Genomic DNA, 26338 nt, shown 5'->3' on the forward strand with positions numbered 1-26338 from the left:
GGCGCCAGTCATGATATACACTACCGCGATATACAGTACAAGCTTTATACACGAGGTCCCTGTCATGACGTGCTGCGGAGGTCTTGTTGCGATGGTATCCCACAGTTACGCGTTTGGTAACAGCGTGTCACGATAGGGAAAGAAAAGGAAAACGTGCCTTAGAAAATAAAAACCATAGATCTTACAATCACGGTGATATGACATACATTACAACCACAGGTTTGTGTCATAGATGGTTAACTTGTTGGCATGCGTCATGTCTTAGTATTATTCACATCTAACATCATATGTTTATGGATATTGATTGTCTTTAAAATGTTAAGGGTGCGAGCTAAACTGTAACAGAGCACTTGAACTCGGCAGACGGGGTCACTGGAGGTCAAAGTCACGGTGCATGGTCACGTGATCACCGGAAAAGCAAGGCGCTATATCTCGGGAACGAAAGCAGCACAAACGCTACTTTCAACGGTACAAACGTAGCACTAAGGAATGAGGTGGGTTTAATCGTTTGTGCTGTCTGTAAGGGGGCCAACTTCACGGAGCTTAAAAAACACCACATTATGATTCACGCATTAAAACGTGCACGAAACCGGGGAGTGGCGCCAAGCAGTTTGAACTGGTCAGTTGCAAGCAAAACCCTGCCTCAGTTTTCCAGACAATCTGGACAAACCAAAAAATAGAGGAAAAAAAACCCCTCATCAAATGAGATATTTTCTACAGTACATCAGTGTCATTTTAAATAGAAATACATTCTCTGACTGAATTTCCCCCAATGTTGTCATTTTAAAGCTTATTCGGGGGGGGGATCACAGCCTATAAATGCAGGTAATTTTCCGGGGCTCTCTCTCTGGTTAAGAGGGAAGCTGTGGCCTCGACAAAGGCGTGCACTCGTCCGAGGGAGCAGACAACAGAGGGTAAACCCCCTCTCCCTCCGCCCAGCGTGCACAGCCTCATTAACAATTCACAGGTTTCTGCGGCCGGCGCCTTTCCTGTTCCGGAGGTTCCCGGAGACCCCCGAGCCCTCCCCCTTCCTCCGCTGACTTCCCCTTCGGCTCCACTCGGGAGAGCCGCCGGCCGGCGCTGCCGCGATGTGGTATCCAAGATGGAGGACTGCTGCTGCTGCTCCTAGCACCGAGGAGTGACTCTGCCTGTGCGTGTGGCATTGCAGACGCCGGACGGCCTCGGACAGGGGGCACAGATTTGCCTCGCGTGCTTGACACCGTAGCAAAAGCTGTCTTTTTTTTTGTTTGATTGCGGGGGAGGATTTCAAGCTGCCGCCTGGTTTTCCACCATGAGTGCGGGAGAAGGAGCAGAGGAGACCGCAAAGGACGCGGCCGACATAGCGGCGTTTTACAAATCCGGTAAACCAGCAGACTAGGGTCGAGCGCCGCTGCAGCGTGCAGATGCAGGGGGACATTGTTTCCAAATTGCCTCAGTGTGTTTGAAGGCGTGGGGGAGGCTAATCTGGTGAAGGGAGACCCGATCTGTGTGCTTCCAGACTTCTTTGCCATATAAAATGGCAATAGATCGGCAGCCATTATCAAATCTAGCTATATTTGTGTTTGAGACATTTTATGTCTACAGAAAAAAAGAACATAATTTAAAAAAAGACGCTGTAATGGAAACTGTTAACATGCCAGGACACAGCGTTACACATTGCTTGCATTGTTATTTAGTTCTACACTGAAATGTATGTGCAATAGGGAGACAATGTTGAAGCAGTGTTTTTTTTATATGAAAACGTGATGATCAGCTGAATGCCTAGAATAAAGATTATTTCATACATACTAGGCTGTAAAATAATACCTTCAAACGTGAGTTTACCAATTGGACGATTTGGGGAATAATAACAATAGCTTCGATAGCTTGTGGATGGCGTTTAGTAGCCTCTGAAAAAGGGTGATGCATGGAAATTAGAAAGGCAAGCTCAATATGCAGTGGTGAAAAAAGCTTTAGTGTTTATCATGATGGCGTGTTTTGGCATCTTTAATTGAGCATTTTTGAGTGGAAACCTAGTAAATTACATTATTAATAGAACTGTAACAGCTGCTGTACACGTTCACTTGAATAACTTTCACTAAAAAAATAAGGTTTCAGTTCAGAAAGCCTCAATACGATGATATTGTTTGTCTGTATATGTACAACAGGAGTTTTTTATATAAGAGGTCTGGATGCTTTTTGCAGAAGTTGTCTAGACATATTTAGGTAGATATTTTGCCCGGGTTACACACACCAAACCTCTATGTGATTGGTGTTCTTGGTGTGGGTTTGTTAAGCATTGATGAATGCTATTTATCAATGCGGGATACGAGGACATTTCTTTTAATCTTTGCTTCGGCTTCATCTTTTCGAAACGTGCCGTTATTCAAAGAAATGGTGCAAAAGTATTGACTGAAGCGTCAGTGATTTATATACAGTGTTGAAATTAAACAATTTAAAAGATAAAAGGCCCATTCTGGTGCGATGATGTTCTTGTAAGTGGAAGCCGTCACCCTGACTCGCTTTCTGTTGACTGCAGTCCTTGTTACAGTCCTGTTAAAACTTTAATGGGGTTAGCTTGTGTTCCTGTGGACAAGTTACGCAGATCTCTCATTGATATCTTGACTATTTCCCACAAGCCTCATAGAGACTGAGTGAAAATCTAAATCTAGCATCGTTGCAGGAATAAAATTCTGATAATACCAGGATTAACGTTTATTCAGGCGCAAAACAGCTGTTTTTAGGTTGAGTAATTTGCGGCCACAGAGCAGGATTACAACAGCATATAGTAAATTTGTAATCAAAAACTACAATATGTATTATTTGGAATGAACTGGCCTTGTAACTGTTATTTTGTACTTTGTGTGCGAATGACTGATTGACTGGTTTGGCTGGTTTGCTTCAGTCTCTCCCTTGAATGTTCTTGCGTGTCTTAACGAACAAATCATAAAGCAGCCTTAAAACTTAAAAAATGTCTGCAAAACCTGGAAGACGTTTGTTGCGTTAGATTATTTCCCCTTTCAAGTTTTGAAAATGAAACTATATTGTAATTTTGAAAGCTTTGACCGTTCTATCTCCAGCAGTTGAGTTCAGTTCTTGAGCCTGCACATTGAAAAAAACGTGCTCACTGCAAAATAAAGACCAATAGATATCTTAAACCAGGGCAATACGTCACCCAAATACTTAAGTCGTCTTATTGAGCATTAGTATATTGAAAATGTATATGCCTCAAGATTAGAGGTAATCTGTTTTTTGGGGGTTTGATAGATCACCTCAGAGTCATGCTAATACTTCAAATTGAAGAACAGACCATTTACATTGATTATTCAACACTTATAGCAAAGAACAAAAGAAACTGATTTGTCGGGCAAGAGAGTAGAAAGATTTTTGGGATATAATCAAAAACTTTGTTCACCCAAATCAATTGCAGAACTGTAGTTCACAAAGCAACTTTGACTCTGTTGTTTGATTGCCAAACCTTGACAACAAATGCATAAACTGCATGCATAAGATCTCCTCAATAAATCATATTTTAACACATAGAAAAGAAGATTCAGTGTTAGCAGATTACAAACATGTCTGCCCAAGACAAAAATGTAAACATTTGTTTAATCATAAGGATATTTTATGTTCTATGTCCTTGCTATGGTGATTAACACTGCCTGCTTAAATATCAGTAAGCAAAGTTGGAAATTGCATCCATGAGCTCTTAATCTGCCCTGATGTAGATTGTTACTAATCTGTGCATGTGGGAGATATGCTGCTTGTAGATAATAAACCCTATAAGGAAGTGATACATTGCTGTATTAGGAGATGCCTTTCAATTTGTGATGACTTGGAACTAGAGATAAGAAACCTTTGACAATTCTCTGAAATTAGTATGAGGTTAGTGTGATGGATCTCCTTCATGTGAGTTATCTTGGAATTTACCAAGTGAAGAATTTCAATTCTTTTACTGTTAGGATTTAAGAATGCGGAATATGTTCTGTATCATTTCTTACAACTAAATTGGCTACTGTTTCCGGATATCAAGTGGAGGAAGCAAGATGCTGCTTGGTTTTTGTTTCATTAAAAGAGTGGTGAATGTATTATGGTGGACAGGCCACCGATAGTCATGTCAATATTTGTTCAGATAGATTTTGTTTTAGCATGTCTTCCACAGGTCAAAAGCCCATTATGAACAAACTAAGGAGCTCTGTTAAATTTAAAATGAAAGGATGTGCATCTTGTTTCAAAGTATTTAGTGTTAAAATGACTAATGTTTACAGATGTTCACTTTTTCATACTATTATGTGAATTGGCAGGAAACTGATGCAATTAAACTTGAATGGATACAGAAAAAAATTTCATATTTTCATATTTTCTGAGAAGCCCAAGACCTGTGAACAGGTCTGATGGAAACAAACCCCAGAAAAGCGTGATTTATCAGAAATTATGGAAACAAACTTGAGCCTGTGATGCGAAATGTGTAAAATTTGTCTTCTAAGGATTTTTCAACAAAAAATATCTCCATTAATCCAAAAATGAGAACCACAAGCATTTGTAACTTATTAAATGAAATTATACTGTGGGTTTTACTTTTCTGCTTTTATCACCTTGTTTTCGATGGTCATTTCTAGGAAGAATTTCTTTTTTTACCCAAGTTGTAGAGAAGGGCGCACCTGATAGTTGTGGTCTTTTGACTCAAAATGTGTGTCAAGATCATAGTGTTTTTTACTGGATCAGTCAGGAGGGCGGATGAGTCAGTCTGCATTGTGATGGTACAGAGTGAAGGGATAGGATTTTGTAGTGGATGATGATGAGATGAAATGCTCGCACTCAAGGGACATTGCGTTTATGGTGCAGGGAATGTCTGAGTCATGTTGCAGGAGTCTTGCTATTACTTTCTAGAAACAAAGTAGGCTGTATGTTGATGTTTATTTTGTCCAACAGCACTTTCACTACACGTCTCTGTTTGTACTGCCAGACGGTGTAGTGTACATGATATTTACTGATAAATGTTTTTGTTTACATGTGTAATACTGGAGCGGTCTTGACTTCTCTGTTTTTAACTGATCCTTGTGTTACCACAAGCAGTGCTGCTCTTTAGCATTACAGGAGATCCAGGAGTGGCCAGTGAAAATGGAAAATGCTAGGGTTATTGTTATTTAGGACCTGGCTACAATATCAACAATGACTTGACAAGTTGTGTAAAGCATGTATTGTATATGGTATAAGGGTGCTGTTGCTTTACTGTTTTAGTCAGTTGCTTCTACTAGCTAAGGAATTAGTAATTTCCTTGTTGTGCTTAGTCATTAACCATATTGGTTCATGTAGATTACAGCTGGTTTGTGTCAGTGGCTAGTGGACAAAATAAAAAACGAAATCCAGGTTTTCCTGGTTAAGGCTGACAGATCAAATGATCTGGCACCACTTAGGTGGGCATTTGATAAAAGCTGTAATGTGTGTTTATCCTAAAAGCTATGTAATTAATTTTAGTTGAGATGGTGTAAAGAAATAGCAACATCTTGCAGTATTTACGACTAAATATTTCAGGCTTTTATTTAAAGAAGGATTAAAAGTTATTTAAAACTTAATTCATTGTCTTCTATAAGTTTAATTGTGCTTATTGGATTTGCTTTTCATAAACAAATCCTTTATTTTATACTCATGATAATGAACTAGATACTGATACTGCAGATACTGGTAATGTCTCATTTTAATAGTAATGATTTAGAATCTCCAGATGTGTATAATTCTGTTGCAGTCTTGGTCTGTTGTCACTATGTGTTGTTTAGTATATCTTTGTATTCTGTATCATTCAGTGGTGTAACCTGTTGGTTTACAATAGTGAGGTTGGATTGTTTTTTGGGTTTTGTTGATAAAACTTTTTTGGGAAATGTTGTGCTTTCCTACCTTGTATGTTTTCAGTGATTTAACGGATTCAAAGGTATCATTTTCAGAATGATCACAATTTCTCATTTTATTTGCCTGATTAAATGCTTTGTCATCACATCATGTGTTCCAGGAAAGATTGTTCCACACAGAGATTTACACCGCACAATCTAAGAAGAAGTTGGGTAAAGTTTTGTGTAGCTGACAGAGGACTCACTTATGGATTTAAACATGAATATGGAAATGTTTTTCAACAGCTGGGTGATGTAAATGTAATAGATTAAAAACACCCAGCACTTACACTGTATATGCTAGCTTCAGGAGGGACTTCCCGACTTCAGGAAAGATTTGTTTTCTGAAGCAGGTTGTTTGAACTTAGGGATACTTTTTCTTCAAACCTCAGACAAACGCCTTTAACTGCATGGATGTCTGTGCACTCAGGACCAGGAAAGGGGTTCTGCACTGCGGCTCTTGTATTTTGGCATGTCACTTCCTCTTCTTCCACATCGGCAGTTCCTACATGTGCTCCATGGCTGAGGTGATTATTGCCATCTTCTAACACCATACATCAGTATGCCGAAGAGCTGTCCGTATTTTAAGGTGGGCATTTTTATCAAAACGGGTCCAATGCTCACCTGCATATGATTATTGTGAACACCTCATGTTACAGTAGGTAGGTACCAAAAAAACTGTAGCTTAATTTTAATTGAGAGGCTGGTTACTTTGTCTTGTGGAGATAGTCCAAATTTAAAATTTAGATGTTCTAAACTAAATATTTACTTAATGGGAGCAGCATGGTGGCGAAGTGGTTAGCATTTCTGCCTTGTAGCGCTGGAGCCCTGGGTTCATTACCAGACCTGGGGCGCTATGTGTGGAGTTAGCATGTTCTCCTTGTGTATGCAGACCTTCGTCGTCTTTTTCAGAAAAGTTCCATATTTTGTAGCTCTTCATCCTGTTTGCTCGGTCTCTAATTGGAGGTGAAATTGCAGAGATCTTTTGTGGTTTTCTTCTTGTGAATGTCTTTTTCCCTGTATTGTATACAAAATGCTCTTATTTTTTTGAGAATGGAAGCTTACTGTTTGTTCATTGCATATCAGTAGGCTGTTATGAGAATATAACAGAGCTGTATTTAATAAACATTCTTTTGCACTATTTGTATTGGCCAGTCTCATGTGCAATGAATTTGTAGTTACATTGTAAAACAATGTCTTTTTGGCAGTGTTTATTTTTGGTATGCATACATTTTGATGATTTTATTCCCCCTTTAGATGTAGTCTTTACACTGAACTTACTTTTGAATTAAAATATAAAGAGTGAGTTTTAAGTTCACTCTAAAGTTTACAAAACTGGGAAGACTGAGGTGTCATGGAATGTCCTGGCTCTAAAATTTAACAGATTGTCTCTCTTGAAAAGATCTTTCTTCATTTGAACAGTTACTCACTACTCTTGTGATTGAAGATAAAGCTTTCATTCTAAAATTGTGACATTGTACAGGTCATGACTATGTTAGTTGTTGCGATAAGAAACTTTGGGTAGTTGTATAATTAAACAGTGAAATCTTCTTGCTTAGTCTTCCTTATAAGCTTGGGTATTTAGCTGGGCATTCCTAATTAATAGAAATGTTTCATGGATGAGTACTGCTGTATTCTATTTGATCATTCTTTTTCATAGTGGTTTATAACAATCATATTTTTTCCGTTTGGTACCTTTAAGTGACTAGTTCACAAATCTTCCTTGATTCTCTTTTTAGAGAGAAGCAGTGTTACAACACTTGTTTGTATTTTAAAATAGATGCACTAATCAAGTATTTAATGTCTTGGGTAAGTTGTTGACTTGAAGATCGCAGTTGGCATCATTCATTTTTCATCCAGGTCTGTGAGAAATGCAGTTACTTACAGTGTTCAGACATGTTTTAGGAATCATAATGTATGTTATGTTGTGGTTAATTTTGTTGACTCCCACTGTTTTATTTTAATGAAATAGTTTTATTGAATGTTTTATTTAATGCCTTTTGACAAGAGAATGATGATTTTCTCTAGCTTTTAAAAAAAAAGACACTAGCTGTAGGAGAAGATCCTTAAGTTGATCTTATGTCGCAATGCATTAGAATCAGGTTTTGCATGCATGTCTATTGATCTAGAAAAGTAAGGGCTATAAGCCCAGTATGGTTGTGCAAAAATCAGATTTTCTGCCTCATAGTAGCATCTGGTCATATTGTGGAAATAAGAGTCAAGGCCTGAACAGAATGCAGAATGCTTGGTATGATATATGAAGCTAGCTTTTTCAGATGCAACCTGGGGTCAAATTAAGACAAGACAATACACCGATGACAGTGGCTTCTACTTGTTTACTTATTTGAAATAAGTTTCCATTTGACATTGAAGAATCTACTTTAAATGGATAAAAAGATCCAAAAGAGCATTAAATTAGCAGAGCTCCAATAAGAGTGTTTCGAGAAACAGGCATTGCAGTCAAGGTGTCACGGGACTTATGCTGACTGTCTTGGAAGCTTGGAGCAAGTCATTTGTCTAGATAAGGAGCATCTATGTAAAACTCTATCTAAAATGAGTAAACTTGCATGAATTGTAAAAAAGCCTAATTTTAAATGGGATACTTTTTGAGGTTTTAAGGATCTCTTGGATCCAAAATATTTAATATCCTAATGAATAATTACATTAAATTATAAAGTGCAAATTATTTAAAAATATGCATATCTTAACTGCTATACAATATTGTTTTGTGGATCTGAGTAACACATAATGAATTACCTGTTGTATCAGAGACAGTGGTACAACCATAATTGAACTTAAGAATGCTGTCTTTTAGAAAAAAAAAGATAAACCTATGGGCGGTCAGATACATCCTTTTTTCTGAAGACCTTAAGGTCTTTACAAAAGAGTGGGTAAGAGTTTGTACATGTGCAAAATTGTAGGTCATCTTGTTCTTTTGTGCAGTATTTAGTTTTTATAGACTTGGTGTTTTTTTAACTCTGCCAGCTGCTGAATAATGGACTCTCTGGAGGCAAAAGCTGCTTTTAAGAATACAAAAGTTATGTATTCAGACAATTCAAAAAAGGTCAGGAGTGCACAAGGGAGTAAATAAAAAAGCTGTTGTTTAGGAAAAAACATTGTTACAAGGCTAGGGAAATGTGAGGGCATGCCCCTCACACATTTTTTATTTTGTGTTAAAAGTGGCACATTTTGGTGTACTTTGACATTTATTGAATCTTTTTTTAGTTCAAAAAAGATGAAACTCCTGACATTCATTTTGAACTATATTTACCATGCTCCTTTGGGGGGAAAACGATGATATTGCAGATTCTCTCTTTCAATAAAATGAGATTCCTCAGTAAATCAGAAATAAATGTGCATTTGGAAAAGTAAAAATAAAATGTTAGTGCACCATTAGACAACACTACTGTACGTAAAGTCACACCCGAAATAAGCGCTGGTATGGTATGGACCACTTGTAGGGTTAGAGTAGTCCAGCATAGAGAGTGGTACACCACTTGAAATTACGTGAAGTGGCTCAAAGATATAACTGTCAATAAAAAGAAATATTGAACCACTGATGCTGTGGAGACTGTTTTCAATGAAAATAATACAAGATTGAGATCTTTTAGCAGCTTCCAGTGTTACCGTGTGTTTCGTTTAATTGTGTTACAATATCATACTGGACACCAGCTTGTACTGGTTAATATAAGCAGCAACACCCACCACCCTCCTGGGACATTTCGAGACATCCCCTGGGAAAACAAAGTTAGCATTGCTGCTTATTGTACAGTATGAATAGTTTGCTCTGTCATTCTGGGAAATCCTGAGAGAACTGCAGAAAAGATTTATCTTCTAGTATTAAGTGAAGAGCTTAATATTGTGCTCTTTTAATGAGGTTCATCTAGTCTTATTGTTAGGTCTTTAAGGTCGGCGTTAAGTCTTGTTCGATAGCGCAGCTTTAATGTTTTGGGCTTGGTTTCACAAGTATGGAAATGTTGGAAAATTCTTGTCTAGATACTGATTTTAATATGCAGGCTTGTACCTTGTCTTAGACTTTATTTCCCTTGCCTCATCGGGCATAAATAAAAGTTTTAACATTTTCTGTTTTTGTACTGCAGTGTTTTCTGTCAAATCTGATTTAATGCCCTGCCCCCTTGACAAAGAAAAGGTAAAACATCAGCGAGTCTGTGTACAATAAACTTTAATTAAATAATCTTTAAATAAAACTAATGGCGCTGGTTTAAGTCATTCATGTAAATTAGACTCTGTTTTGCCACTCAGTAGCTTTTAATTTGAAAAAGTAAGTTATACAGAAATAGTACTGTTGATGAGAACAAGTTCTGTCACTCAAATAGTGAACAAAGTTTAACTACAGCTTCATTTTGCAAGTTTCATCTAAAAGCACTGTTTTATGTCCTGTGTTTGAAGCTTCATTCTTTTTGTTGGCTTCACCAGCAGCTTTGCTATCAAGGTAAGGCTGGCTGCTGTGGGACAGGGCTTGAGCTCCTGGTGTAATGACTGTGAGCCTCTCGCCATTTCGATCCTCAACTGGGCTTCCACTTTGGAGTATCAGCCCTTGCTGGATCTGCAAGGAAATCTTTTAAGGCTAAAAAATTACATCCATTTCTAGAATTAGGATTGACTGTATTTGTTACCTGTACTGACAATGTGTATAAACAGAAAAGGTGTTTGCAGGCTAAAGTACATTAGTTTCCAAAAACTAAGATTGCACCTTAAACACATATTGCCAACTTTAGGAACTGGTAGGAGACAACTGGCTGAAAACAGCCTTACAGTTAAACTGTGAAATACAGTCCATACATACAGGCTGTGCATTCCGCATGTGTGTTTCTTCTCTGTCCAAGTCTTTGCAAGTCAAGCTAATGGTTCTTGAGTGTTAAAACATTTGGAAAATGTGAATTCTGTTCTGTTTTTACCAGGCAGCTTTCCACCACAGCACAAGGGATCCTTGTGTATCCTCATAGAGGGACCACAGAGAGAAGGTGTATGTGTACGTAAATATGTGTATGTAATTCATTTTACGATACGAGTTGGTCTGGAGCAAATTTTGATTTGTGGTTAATACTGGGGCAAGAGACTAGACATAATGTGAGAGTAAAAACAAGTGTAAAAGGTCAGGCAGAAAAAATATAACTATGGAAGATTTAATTTAAAGAAGATGCAAATGTCTGTTACTCTAGGCCTAGTAGTGGGTAAAATCTGAACCTAGAGACAGGGCTGGGGTCAGTTCCAATTTCTCAGTTTCCTTGATATCTCTACAAGCCAGTTCCAATTCTGTCAGTGAATTGCTTTGAAATGCCTGGAATTAAGTTCAACCCTGATCTAGCAGTTGCTTTTGCATCTTGGTGGATCTGCTTAATTAGCACTTGAAGAGCTTGCATCAAGTAATTAAAAATGTCTTCAGGTGAATGTACAGTATTAGGAGGTCTTGGTTGTAATTAAAGGTTTTTCATATTTTTTGTCAGTTCCCCTTTCCCTCTCATGCACTTTCATGGAGGTCTCCCATGTAATTCTATACTTGCTTGTTAGAGCTCTTTGATCACGCAACAGTAGCAGTGGATACAAAGAGCGCCTTGCATGACATGACATTGGTTAATGGAATCAAATAGTGCAGATAAGGGGTGAATGCTGTAATTAGTATAATGTAATTAGTCAGGTTCCACAGGGCTCTGTATTGGGACCGCTGTTATCATATAAGTTCTGTTATTCGTAAACCTTTGAATTTTTAGGAAAATACAATGTAAAGTGAATATAATATTATTGACATTTGATGTTTGCCTTTGCCCTGTGCTGCTAGGATTTCTGACAAAACCACCGATTTAGTCCCCTTCTTCAGTTTGTTGCCAGTCTCTTTGAATTCAGGACAGAAAGTATGCTGTATATACCAGTGTAATTTCTGCCTACATGAACAACAAAAGCCATAGCTAGCTAGGAGCCTTGATGGTACAGACGGTATCTGTCACCTCAGCTCCACGAAAACCGCAAACTGCCTTCATCTCATGGTCCCAAATGCGTGTTTTCTGTTGCACAGTTCATGAGGATGGAGTCTCCAGCAAGCACCACCTGTATATGGCAGTAATCGTTGTTGAGATCAGTGTCTGAGATTTCAGTTCAGTGATGGAGGTATCCTGGGAGCTGCTCCCTGGAGCTCACATGTCTGGTACCAGGTCCTGGAGAGGAGCCAATTTATTTGATGTGATGTTGAGTACTACTGTTTTGGATGGCTTATTGAAATTTATTTCCCTTACCACCTGGGACCAGCTTCTCTTTAGTAAGTTTCTCTGATAGTTCAGGATGTGCGCCTGCCTGAATAGTGGTTTTGTCAGTTTTTCAATCTCTCTGCGTTTCATTAGTCTTTCTTCATCACATGAACATTTTCAGTCGGGATCTTGATAGTGTGGCTGATACGACAGGTGTATGTTAACTTTTGGAGTTCCTCCAGGATACCCCACTTGTCACACAAGCAACAGATTAGCTTTTAAGTGTTAAATGGGCTTTATACGTGATGCAGAGAAGTGTTTTTCTTGTTCAGAGACGAGAAACACCTGTGCTGTTTCTCTACAGCTGCTTTAATGCTGTCAGCCTTCCTGCTTACAGTCCTGACCTTTTCAGCTCCTCCTGTGACACTTTGACTGCAGACTAGACTCTGTTGTCAGTCTGTCTGGCCTGTATACACGCCTTCCCTGAAACGTTTAAACCCTTATAGTGCAATGCTTCTTGAGAAACAAATTGATCACTGGCTACAATATCAATCTGGCAACTTCCTTTCCACAAGAATCTGGCTTGATTGTTCTTCTCAAAGTGTATGGATGGGCAGGACATCAGTGACCCTTGGGCACATCAGACCCTACTTATTTTCACCATTGAGTATAAAAGTCAGTGCTGTCAGCTCTGACATAGAGAAATGATTGGCAAGTTCAAATTGGGTGGGGTTAAGAAATCTAATTCTGATTATGCAAAAACTCATAATGCAAAATTAAGTCTTAAGCACATTTTCATAGTATTCATACCTCAGCACGTCTAGTTCATACCTCTAGGGAGTCTATCTGTGTTGTGCTGTATACCATGTAATGCAGTCACATAATTCTCTTTTATTCCAAGTCTGAAATAACCATTTATTTTACTGAAATACACTTGTTGTGGTATTTGGATCACCACTCGTCATTTGCTTGCATTATTTCACTTCTCATTGTTTTCACTTGCATCCGTCTCGTTCTAAACCCATGCTTTTTTCAATATTATAATGTCGTACTGTAGTTTCTTTTGTTCTAACTCGGCCTAACATGGTGGCAGTTTTCTTAAGGTTGCTTGCTTTTGTATTATGCTGTTTTATGGTGGACATTTTATTCAGTTTTACTATATGGTGTGTGTCCTACCATCCACTTTCTGTTTCTGGTGGTATGTTCCAAAAGAGATCAATGCAAGAACCACAAATATATTTGGAGACCATAAAATTTCAAACTTGTGTAAATCAGTACAGGCTTGTATGGGATGTGTAGTTTGGCACGCCTCATTTGTTTTTCCATAAGACCTGGTTTGTACTCAGTGACGTCTGCTAGCCATTGAGCCTTGAGCAGAGCTCTGGTGATTAACAAGACAGCTTGAAGTTACTGCACTGTGTTGCTGGATTCTGTCACTGATTTATTTTTATAAAAAAAGGTTGTGCAATCTGGATTGTGACATAAGACGTGATCTGCTTGCCACCAATCTTCTAAAGTGCTTTTTTCCATCCTGTCTGTTAACCAGGATCAATCTGTTCTCAGCTCCACTTGTGGCATTTTCAATTTTTGGTATACAGCTGGAGGGTAAATCTTTCCTGCTACTGCACGATTACAACGATCGCGGATACTGCCGCTGTAGTCACTGTACGTGCTGTTGTAATGTGCAGTCCCATAATTTGTTCCGCCTAAAAAATGCTGCAGCTTTAGTTTTCATTCATTATTTTCATGGAAAATCTTAATGTACACTGTTTAAAGCAAAATAAGAAAATCTAAATTGAAGTCCTGTACAAATTGAGATATCAAAGAATTCCATAATTAAAATGGCCCAGAGAAACACTTGTGCAGATTTTCACTAATTGTCCATGAATCACATGCTTATCAACACAAGGCAGAACTGTAATATGTTAGTTTTGCACACTGCAGTGTTCAAGACTGCTAGGAGCACAACAGTCTGCTTTGGTGTGATGCCATTTCTTAATGGTTTTGGTATCACATTAATTGGGGCTGTTTGTCATTAGGGCACTGGAAACTAAAGCTGCAATGTCTTTATAAATATGAAGCCCCACCTTTTCCAAATTCACTTGACAAGTCTTGTTCTAGATCAGTGTTTTCAACCCTAGATGTGGAGGACCAGAAAACCTTGTGATGACCGACAGCGTGTCGGACACGCCCACAATGAGCATTTTATCCTTCTGCCGAGTTCCAGCTGGTTTCATTTCAGGCAACATCTGGGTAATTGTGAATATGAGAAATTGGTAGAGGTTTGATACCAATTGTAAATCCTGTTTAAGCTTTAAAGAGTTGACAGCAAATTTCAGTTTTCTATTTGGGATGTATCTTATAAATCAAATTGTTTGTTATTAAGATCTCAGCTGGAGTAAAAAGCAGGAGACACAATGTTCTTCCAGGACCATGGCTGGGAACCACTGCTCTAGTGTGTGAGTGTTCGATGTTTGTTGTCATGGAGAGTGGTGGCCAAAACTTCATTTTTCAAGTGGTTTTTCTGAGCCAAAACTTCATTTTCAAGTGGTCTTTTCACATCTAGCCCAATGGAGTAATGCTTCTTTTATTCTTTTGTCATCACTTTCTTTTTATTTGGTTTTGGTTTTTGTATGGTTTTGGTGTTTTTGACATCGGGCAAGAGTGTCATTATGTTACCACTTCTTTTTGTGGTGATGTCAAGTCTTCTATTCAGTGGGATTAGCCTTTTTCTCACAGTAGGAAAGATGTCCTTAAAGACACTCAATGCTATAGGCATAAATACAGGAAGTTGTTTTATATGCTGTGATTGGAAATGTGTAAAAATCTGTAATTATAATGTAATGTCCTTTTACTAAGTAAGGCCTAATTGAAAGACTAAAGACAAAAGGTAACATTAGTTTGGTGATCCAAAAATTATTGTGACTTTTTGATTAAACCTGAAGCCTGACAAAGTGCAGATATGAGACTGCTTTAGGACATGCTACAAATGTAAAATTGAAAAAAAAAGTAGAAAATATGAATTATCCTGTAAGTTTCATATACTCTTTCCATTACATGTTGCTCAAAGTGCAAAAAGTTTTGTGCTTTTTTTTTCAGCTTTAAAAATGAAGGTATCACCAATAATTGGTGTAATACACCAGTAACTGTGACAAAATGGTAAGCAAGGTAAAGGTGTCATTTTACCTGATTTGCACTTTCTACATTAACATAAATTAATATTAGGTAGTCCAGGATTAATGATAATTAGGCTGTGTAAAACAACTGGGTTGTTTATTTTAATGTTTTGCTTGTTGTGTAAGAAGAAATGGAGGTGCAAATGAATGTCTAAATGGATGCTTTGGATTCTCCTAATTGGACACAAATGATAATGATCGTAAAGTACCAAGTGTACCAGCTTGAAACAGATTGAAACCCTCTTTTAAATAGTGGACAACTTTTATCCTCAGATAACCCATTGCATACATCTGTGCTCAACCTCAGCTTTAATCTTGGATATTTTCTTGAACTCCTTCTCTGTTACTGTGGTGGAACTGTGGAGTTATAACCAATGTAAAAACTGGTAGAAACACATCAATTGCATCAGTGGAGCATGTACTAACTCCAGTTTGGAAGTAGGTTATACTTTTTTTAAATGTCAAGAGCAGCACTGGTGCTGTTGTGGTATTTGTTTCTCATAGGGCGAGAGTAGAAGTCATATAATCCTGTCATACATTTATATATTGATCTGGTCAATGTAGAACATAAAAGGCAAAGTCTCGGATAGTGGTCGATTGCGAGATTCAGATTATGATGTCAAGAGTCTGGGGTTATCCCCACAGAAAACTGCCTGAATCAGGACTAATGAACATGAACTGGCTCCAATAAGGGAAGTGCACAGAGTGTTGTATCACCAATTGACAGGTGTGTAACGATAATTGTGTGTGTTTATGAGGATGTCTGACAACACACACCTGAAGAGGGCTCCACAGCCTTCAGCCTTTCAGAAGCGCCTGTTCGCTTGCAGGTTGCCTGTTCACCCCGCCACCCCTTCTTCTTTACTTTTTACTGCCACTGTTGAGGAGTGAGGTTTAATTGTAATTCATTCAGTACTCGGCAAACTTACCTCTTATGCTGAGTTTAAAGGGTCTTTTTTTACGACAACCAATTCGAAATGTGTGTTAGATCTGGCATGTAGCCTTTAATAAAGAAAACAAATGTGGAGAGGTTTTTCAAAACTGTTCTCAAGCTGTATGAGAGGGTATTCCAAGCTAAAAGTGAACTAAAAAAGACAAAGATTCAAGTTGAGGTAAATGTTTGTTACAGATATCATTATACAATCATTTAAAATCAGCTTTAGCATCTTTACAATTAATCCAACTCAATGTAGTTGAAAAAATATCAACAAAAATAAGAACATTTTTACATACTGTGCATAATTGCATTATTGTGTGCTTTACATTCCACCTAAATTGTGCATTGGGGCAATAAGTAAATCTGGGGTCACTGTCTGGGTATCCCAGATTTCCCTGTCACCTTCCTTTGTCGGGCTGACTTATAGGAACCAATTCTTAGATCTTGGTTTTTTAAATCTTTTTACAGCCCAGTTTCCCAGGGTGTCCCACAGGGTTCTCTGTAGGGTCCTTTGCTGTTCTGTATAAAATTTCTCTTGATCAGGTTATTTGCCATGTTTCGTGACTCAGGTTTCACAAAAAAGGCTAATTACTGGTTCCGGTTTCTTTACATCGGATACTACTGCTGTGATTTCTGCAATTTACAGCCACCTACCTATAAGGTTTAATTGTTACATTTTTAAGGTAAAGTGTTTTGAGACAGAAGTTATATTTATTGGCTTCCAACATTAACTTTATAAAGGTGGTAATTTCAGTGTCATTGCTGATGGTGCTTTAGTTAAACCTTTAAAGCTAAGAATCCTGTTGATATTGTTACTCAGTCTTGTGATTTTTCCCACAATAAGCTTTGATTGACAATCATTTGTTTCCCTCTATGCAACATTCACTGGTTAGGACCTTTGCTTTGTCTGATGCAAAAACATTGATACGTTTCTTCATTTTATTATTATTGGACTTTCTCACTGGGGTATTTACCACGGTATGAAATAGGATTCAGAGTGACCAGAATTCTGCGCTTAGCGTGCGAAAGTTTCTTTTCCTCATAATATAATCCTTGTCCAGGCTACCTGTGAAACTGAAGGAATTTCATGGTTACCTTATGAATTTATTACATGAATACAGTCCAACATTTAATTTGAGATCCTATGAATAATGTAATTTTTAATCTATTTAAGATTAAGGCTCCACAAAAAGTGAGGTGGAACCTTTTCTTGAGCAGTTTTATGATTGTTAAACTGCTTCTAGTTCCTTTGGAACTAGGACTGTGGACAATTTTCAGTTCACTAAAATACCTTTTTACCGTAGGTTTTAATGTAATATTTAGCTTTGTTTAAACTGTTTTGTTTAGTCATCTGGCAATTATTATGCAGTATTTTCACTTCCAAGATATTATTTTCATCTGTGGTTGTACAGCACCTGGAGTTTGAATTTCTAAAGTCTTGTTTTCATAAAAAACATTTATTACTCTTCATTTCCGCATTTCATTTATGACGTGCACTAATTTTTTCTTGGTATTCACACTCTAAAGAGACTGCAGAATTTGCAAGAAGTGCACTCAGTTCGAATGGGTCATCAGTCCCTGAACATCAGTAAATTACTGCAAGGATTTGTGTGTTGTGGCAACAGATAATCATCATGTTGTGACAAACCGTTTAGCAACACTAGTGATTACACGTAATTATTGTTTATATTATGCCACAAAGTGCTTTTTTTGGTGAGATTTATAAAGCACAGCAGTAGCACAAAGCATGAGCGAAGATGCCATTCACAAATATTGGAAGAGCTATTTTACTTTTGTATAGGATCTCATCATCCTTAGTTTAACTGTTGATTGTACAAGGTGTCAAAACCTTATAAAGGATAGTTTTATTTTTAGTTCAAAAGGAGAAAGATAACCATATTCTACTATGTACTTTTTTTGCAAAGAAGAACATAAAGGTTACAAGCAAAGCAATTCAGCCCATGTAGAAAATTTCATTGCTAATAACTAGGTGATCAGAGGGTCTCAGCCAGCTGCTGCTTGAAATGAATGGGTCAGGATATTGGCTTTAACAATACGACTGGGTAGCTTGTTCTAAACACTTAAATGATATATCATGAAGAATGAGTCCTATATATAATTAGATTATTAGGCCTGCTCCATAATCTATTAATATTTTAACACTGAAAGTAATTTAAGGTGCAAAAAAACATCTATAGTGTTGGGCCAATAAGATGCTGCGTTACTCTAATCTTGCTGATGTAGTCTTGATATGTATTTTGTGCTGTACACTTCAGAAGTGCACTCGAACTGTAGGGAACATAATGAATCTTTCAGAAAATTTATCGCAGATCAATGTGGAAGATCTGTCCACTTTAGCACTATGAATGCTCATTCTGTCATTGGGTCGCTGTGCCACATTTTGGCATTGAAGGTAGCAGGTACTGCCCTCGTACCCTGAAGGCATGGTTAACTTGTTGCTCAATGAGCTGTTCAAGAAAGAAATCTGAAATCTGGCATATTCATTTACTTAACAGCCATCCAGCCACATCGTTTGAGCTAAAGATCTCAATATAGCATAGGTAAATTGCTCAAGTCTAATTTTTTCTCCAGTCTGTTATTTATATTACATGGAATAGAAAGAACTGAACTTATAACATGGATCTGTTTAAGCCTTCGTTAACAGGTTGGGTAGAAATTCTTATCAAAAGTATTTTCACATGACCTGTTTTTAGAACTGAAGTGGCAAAAATGGTTAAATTTATTTTGAAAGTTTCCATGTTACGATGTTTGAAAATTAAGAAGTTGAACATTATTTTTTAAAGGACTCCACCTTAATACAATAAATTGGAAAGCAGGCTAATGTAGTGAAACTCTTACACTATAGATCTGAAAAAGATCAGAATAGCAGATTTACTTCCTGCTATTCTAAAAGTAGATGGATTCTAGAGATGTGTAAACAATCTAAGTTACAGTAACACAAACCATTTGAGGCACACTGGAGTCGAGAAGGTTCAGTACTGCCTAAGGCTGCTATTTAATTTAAAGTTCAGAATAGTGGAGATTACCAGAACTGCTATGATGTTCTTGACATCATAATATCAAAGGTCTATCTGTAATATAAGAGGGAATTCCTCTCATGCACAGCAAGTGATGTTACTGACAATGGATTAGTTCTGAACTGGCACGTCTCTTGTTAACTTTCCTTTTGGTAAATTATGATTTGAATGTATCTGAGGTACAGTGAACTTCTTGTATAATTTTAAGAATTGTATCAGTCATCTTTTTACTGGGTAAAAACACACATTTTAAAATTATTCAAATAGATGTCTAAGTATGAAGGGTTTTAACTGTGCATAGACTAATTACTGTTAAGTTTTTACATTTAATATTTTTCAGGGCTTTTTTTGTAGAAGCTAGCTTGGTAATTATGAATCGTAGCTTTTCTACCCTTTCATTATTTTGGTAATGTCACTGCCTAGAGTAATTTCTTACTGGAGTTCCTTGCTCCTACAGCAATTTTCATTACTGCAGTATTGTTGCAATGTATCTTTTACTCTAAACAAAGTCATGCTCCAGATACATGGAAAGATCAGAAGACCATGTGCAAAGTACTGCTCTTGAAAGCATTTTGTGAGGGTCCACGGTTATCCTGGAGATCACATGGCCATGATGTCTGTTATTTTAGGCATATACGGGATAGTGTTTTTGAATGTTGGTCATTAAGTCAGAAAAATATCAGAACATATTTTAGTTGCATATCCAGTTGAAAGTAGGCAGTGATGTTTCCATCTGATACTCGCTGAGAAAATGAAAAGGCCAGTACTGCTTAAATTCACATTGCAGCTTCCAGACTTAACCTTTGAAAACGTTAGAATTTTTTGTGCTGTGTAATGACACTATTTGCTCGACATGTGTAGTATCCTTTTTATTTCGTGGAAGAGGGGGCAAGGGGGTTAGAATTAGTCCTTAATTAAAGCACAGATCAGATCAAAACTGCCTTAGCCTCAAACCCTTCCTTTTAAGTGGGTGAACGGCCTTTTCTGCTTCTCTTAATCAGGCTTTTGATTGGGATGTGGGAGCCACGTGTGAATGCTCAGACACGCCCTGGGGTGCAGAGTTGCAGGCTTACTGTACCACTTGTCCTGCTGCCAATGGAGCCACTTTCATGTGAGAGCGAGTGGGGGTGGCAGATGGATGTGGCGTGCTGATTGAAGACACTGGCTGCGGAAATACTGACGTTCAGCTGTACCTTGCACCCTTCTCGGGAAGTAAAATCTGTTGCGGAAAAAGGCCCGCTTGCAGCCCTCCAAAGCTTTTTCATTGCGGTGTGCAGAGGTTCTCACAATGGGGAAGCCAGTCTGTGCACCACTTTCCCTGGACATCGAGGTTAATGCGCCTACTTTTACAAACTGTGTACTGGGAACCATTCTCTAATGTCTCATCCAAAGGACAGAACTTCCTTGCAGTGCCCCGTTGTCACTGTACTGGAAGCATTAGATAGGAAATTTCAATGTAGAGGAAAAAGTGCCAAACCCAAAGGTTATGAGAGGCACAAAATAAGACCAGTTTTTGAGACGTGTGGTGACAAAAATCTAGATGGGGGATATTTAAAGTATTAAGTGTACTAAAGAAAACCATTTACAAAGCTGACTTATTATGCACTAATATAAAGATACGTTCCTGAAGAAATCCAGAGTTTCTGCCATTAGCTAACAAAGTAACGTCAAGTTGGTAATGGGACTATGTATTATGTACAAATAAAAACCGTTCATCTTTTTTGTGCCTGCTAAGTTCAAGGAATATTGCTTACAGTACACAATGGTTGTGACCAGTGAAATGTCTGGTGTGGAGTCTTCCAAAAATGTTTTGCAGTTAAGGCAAAGTTAGAACAGTAGCTTATGTAAGAATACTGTCCAGCAAGCATAAAGTGAACTGCAGACAGCTGTAATCTGCTTTATACACACTTAACCATTACAGGGTTATCTTTCTTGCTAGTGTATTGATAAGCAGCTGTTGATGGCCATTGGCAAGGGCATGAAGGAATGAAAGAAGTCACTTAATTTATTATAAGCCCAATTTCGTTAAAGACTGAAAAAGTAAAGTATAGTAGTGGGTTAAGTGTTATAAAAGTATTGTAGGGTTTACATATATTGCTTTGCTTTTAGAAGGGGGTCTCCTGAGTTTTTATTCATCATAGAAGAGTATGTTCCATTTTGTTTTGGTGATGTTCATCTGGGAAGCAATGGAGTTATGTTAAGTAGTGTCAGTACAGTATCTGCTAACCATAGATTCACTTGAATAAATTGGAAAAAGATGCTGATCACTATTTTAACATGTTTTGTTTTATGCAAAACGCTTTTTCTCTTCTACTTGTTTACAAAGTTCAAATTCTAAAAACAGATTGAATTCTTAATTTACTGTGTGCAGAGAGCTGATGGTAGAGGTTTATATTTTGCATTCATGTCTTAAATCAAGGGCGATATGGTGTTATGGACCCAGGGACAGACGTCCCATCAGGGGTGCAGTCCCGCCTTGTGCACTTGCAGAGCAGGCTGTGGTCTGGAGTGGGGAAACTGTCAAATCCACCCAAGACACTCCTGGAGCAAAATTAGTACTGCAGCCTTTTTGTGTCTGAGGCTAAGAATAGAAAGACAACAGAGAAGCTGTTGCCCTGTGTAAGGGGTGAATAACCTCAGTGACTGCAGAATAACAGAAGTCATTTGTTTCCAGCTGGTACACAGCAGTGGGGTCTATTTGTAAAATGTGTAAGTGCCTAAAGCTTGGTTTTGCTGGGTCATAAGATTTGAAATGAAACTCCTAGACTCTATTGAGCACGATGTTGCTCATTTTCGAGTTACCATATGTTTTTTTTGGTGTAAGACTTCCAATTTGTGTGGCAGAAAATGACGCACAAAACCTTTCTTTGTAGTCTATTATAACTGTGGAAAGCATATCCACTGTTTTCAGATGAGAATTAACGAGAATTACAAGAGAAAAGTAAGAGAAAAGTACATTTGCTCTTTTGTGTGAAAATGGCCTGTTTTTCAGCTGTGTTTTCGGTCCTTAATTTTAGCAGACCAGTCAGTTGAGAGAAACTATAATTTGTAATGACCCCAAGACCCATTTATACAGCAGGGTGTTTACTGGAGCGACCTGAGTGAAGTATCTTTCTCAGGGGGACTATAGTCTATAGTCAGCTATAGTCAGCATAGTATATAAGTGCATAAGCAATTGCTTTGTGAATTGGTTAATGTTTTAGGCATTTTAGGTAAGTTTGTGTTTTCTTTAAATTTGTGGTAATACATTGGTGATTATACACATAATTATCAGCTGTGATAATACTGTGATAATACAGCTTACAGGTAGTTAGATTGGTGAGTCTTTGGTGTAATTTTGATGCTGAAGATATTTCTGTGGCTATTTAGGGCCGGTTAAGAGCTTCAACAATATAGTTTAAAAATAGGTGGAAATCTGGATGTTGCTGGTCTGTTTGCATTATTTCAGTAGCAGAAGTGCTTGACTGAGAAGTGTTAGGGTTAGGATTTGAAAATGAATTTTTCCAAATTGGAAGCAATATTTTTTTCAGCAAATTAACCTGAATTATCTTGGAGATCAGTAGGGTACATATGGAGTCAGGAAAATAATTATTCCTGAGAAACAAGTAATTTATTAGTCATGTAAATGGTTTCCTTCATAGCTGAGGAATGATTGAATGCAGAACTGCACAGTCATGATGGGCTGTCTTTTCTTAATTTTCTGTATATTGTTAAATGCGGGGCTTTACTGCAGGGAAGAAACCACTGTCTATTTTTGCCGGCCAACTGGCTGAATCACTCTTGTTTGTACATGACTAATGGTATGTCTGGTCCAAACAGTAAGTGTATTGGAGCTAGAGCTTACAACTTATTGGTGGTAGCCGACATCATTCCTTCATTTCCTGCCGTGTGACTTGAGAGGGGGATTCAGCTTTGAGCGGGAAGGAAGAGGTGACATCATAAAGGAAGAATCTGAATCTGTACATGATGAGACCTTTTTTTTTGTCAGTCATTCCAAGCTTGGACTTCTGTACGTTTGGAAGTTTCTAAGCAAAGTCAGACAATGTGAACCTGGGCTAACAGGTGTAATAAACAACGTTCTCAATGGAGATTTTTATAACTTTTTAATGGCATCTGCATCTATAAATCAATGCATTTTCTCATCCATCTGAACAGCTAAAGCAGTGCTAACATGACTTTGTTATTAACCCAGTTTTTTTTTGCGAGCTTAGAAACCTGGAACTGGAAAAATGTAATGATGAATATTGCTTTTCTTCTAATTAAATCTTTTCGTAACCTCAGATATCTGCACAACATTGCACACATCTACACAAGCTCTCACAGCTGAATTAGCATTTCTGAATAGTGATATTGCAGAGATTCTGAGCTGTTTACAGGACATGCTTCATCCACTGAAGTGCTGGACCAACCTGGCTGATGTGTGGCAGGTACTATGCTAATGCACAGACATGTGAAAGTGTTAGACATGTTTAATTAAAGGGGGTATTGGGGAGGTTAGATTATGCAAATCCAGAGTAGAATTTTGTAGTGTACAATGATCTCATACCTAGGTTATCCATTTATTTTATTTTTAATTTGTACTAAATGTACCAAACAGGGTATACGGCATAGCAAAATGTGTTCTATTGGTTTCTTTCTGGCATGAAGCCACGTCTTTCTCTAACCAGGACAGAAGAATTACTCATTGCTGAATCATAAAAGGGAAGAAAACACACAGGTATCTTGACAGTCGGTGGTATGAAGTGAGGAAACATGCATTGTAATCCATATAAGGTGTAATCACTGTATTAGGTTAATGACATTGTTTAATGCATAAACATTTAGTACCATATTTATCACTGTAAATGGCCATCCTGGATTCAGCCTTTCTTGTTTGCTTTGTACAAGGTAGCAGTACAGCTTATTCTAAACAGCAAGGTTAGACCACTCCAGTTTTCAAGGAATGCATTCTCTTCTGGTTTCATTCCAGTCTGAACTTAAGTGTATTTGTTACATTCATTAAAAGTCTGATGCCTCACCTTTTTACTTCATTAGTACTTAATTGAAATGTACTTGGAAAACCTGTCTGACTCCTTCCCACGAGGCCTGGAGCTGCTCAGCCCTGCTGTATAGAATACTTTGGGCGATTAAGATTAGTGCGTGTTAAAAGAAGAGATTATCGTAGGCAGACCAAAAGCTAAACGAGTTGACTTTAATGTAGCCTTTGCAGAAAACCTGCAATGGATTTCCTATTAAGGATTATTAAAATTGTTGAATACGTTTAATCTCCACCTAAGTAAGGCTCTGTGCTATTTGGATGTCATTAATTAATTTTGACTAAAATATTCTCCTCTTAAAATGTTTTCCTTAGTTGTAACTGTGCTTTAAATTAGCTAGACAGTACTTTCTATTCAATTCCATTAGTTTTTTAAATAGTGTTGAGATGACAAAATATACTCGGTCTGTATTTTGGGTTATAACATGACTCCGTCCTCCCACAATTCACTTTAACCCCAATAAGGGCTCAGTTTGAGGTCCCGTTGGCTGCACTAAACCGCTCTCTGTGGCCACGTGCTTGCTGGGATAGACTCCGGCCCCCCCCTCGCCCCTGGACTGGAAGACGCTGTATGAAGATGGATGGACGGACCACTCCCGGCGGTCCTTTCTTCCCCCATGCCTTGGGAATCGATGCGATTTCATGCCTGAATTTTAATCACGCAGCTGCATCTCCTGCTGTTCAGGCCAGATAACATCAGGCAGAAGAAATGTTAGTGGCAGCCCTGTATGATATTTACCACCTACACTGGACCAGTGTGTGATCAGGATGAACATTTTAAATGCTGGTAGTGTTTTATTTTAATTGTGTGAGTGCAAGAAAACAGAAAAAACAGCTTCTTCTGTTTCTGTGACTTGACATAGTTTTTCGTTCTAGTAATTTATTAGTTATGGAGTTATGAATGTTTTATAATTATTAAAAACTTTTTCTTTAAGTCTCATTAAAACTGTTTTAGATTTTATAGCTTATAGCACATTTATTCAAGTGTTATTGGGTCAGTGATGCAATAAAATAAAGCTGACAAAAACACTTTTTTTTTGGTTTCTTAGTTCTAGGAAGCTTGTTAACAAGCCGATAAACGTATATTTCTTGTATATTATTTTTTACATTTCTTTGAAGAGGTTCATTTTTTCAGAGAGCCCATGTGCAACAGAAGAATAGTTAAAAGACATGAGGTCCTTTGTCCCATCTTGCTTATTTGGTTGCTAGAACATTATTGATTAGTTATTTAACCTCCCAATAAATTAGCATTTTATCTGTATGAATAGTATTGATTTATATAAACAAGTGTATAAGGATTAGGCCAATATAGTGAGCTCCAAGTGAGTCAAATTGGGTTCCTAGAGGTGGTGGATATCAACAGTTTGTACATGGTGGCTCTTGTCAAAAAGAGAGAATTACAGTTGACAGTTATCTTTTCAGAAGAAAGTGTCCACTGTTCTACTTAGTCTCATTCAGACTATTCAAATAACAATGTTAATGATACATTGTATTAGGTAAAAACAAGATCATGAACCCAATATGAACACTCGGCAATAAATGCGCAGAGTGCATCTCTGCCCTGGGCTCTAAGTGAATCAGGCCTTAATGCCCCAGAAGGCAAGATCACATGGAGAAGGAGGCCAGGCAATCAACAGGCTGTACTGTGCCTGTTGTCTTGTTTCGAGTGTGTTGCTAGGTGCTGTGTTTGGTTGGCTCGTCGCCTCCTCATGTGGGACCTAATGCCACTCCAGGGCAGGTTTCTCTCTCTCTGCTTCTGGCTGTTACACAACTTGATTCTGCAGTCCATTGCTTTATTTAGACGTTCCATATTCATTCAACAAACCAAGGGCACCGTGGTTCTCAAATCTCTGAATCCCAGCACCCTGTTAGTAAAACCAATTAAATAATTTTAGCAGTCAACGCCTGTTTTTTGCGATGTGTTTATACCTTAAGGGAGGCGTCACCAACTTTTTGAGTTGAGAAAACTCACATGACCTTTTGAAGTATTGTATTGTCACCAAAATTTACTTATGCAAAGTTTCTTAATAGCAGAATCAAAACACCATACTTTTTTCTGCTTAAATTAAGGCACAGCGGATTTAT

At 37.8% G+C, this 26338-nt stretch overlaps 1 protein-coding gene across 2 annotated transcripts in view; it reads left to right on the forward strand.

Moving 5' to 3' along the window:
• Positions 1-1079: 1079 nt before the first annotated feature.
• Positions 1080-26338, forward strand: part of triob (trio Rho guanine nucleotide exchange factor b) — a 144582-nt gene continuing 119323 nt past the window's right edge. For both annotated transcript variants that reach the window (XM_088929119.1, XM_088929120.1), the window contains exon 1: positions 1080-1361. In XM_088929119.1, the coding sequence (XP_088785245.1) occupies positions 1292-1361 (70 nt within the window). In that variant the 5' untranslated portion in view covers positions 1080-1291. The remainder of the gene's footprint in view (positions 1362-26338) is intronic.

This window comes from Atractosteus spatula, chromosome 12, assembly GCF_055471065.1.
Source record: "Atractosteus spatula isolate fAtrSpa1 chromosome 12, fAtrSpa1.hap1, whole genome shotgun sequence".
NCBI lineage: Eukaryota > Metazoa > Chordata > Actinopteri > Semionotiformes > Lepisosteidae > Atractosteus > Atractosteus spatula.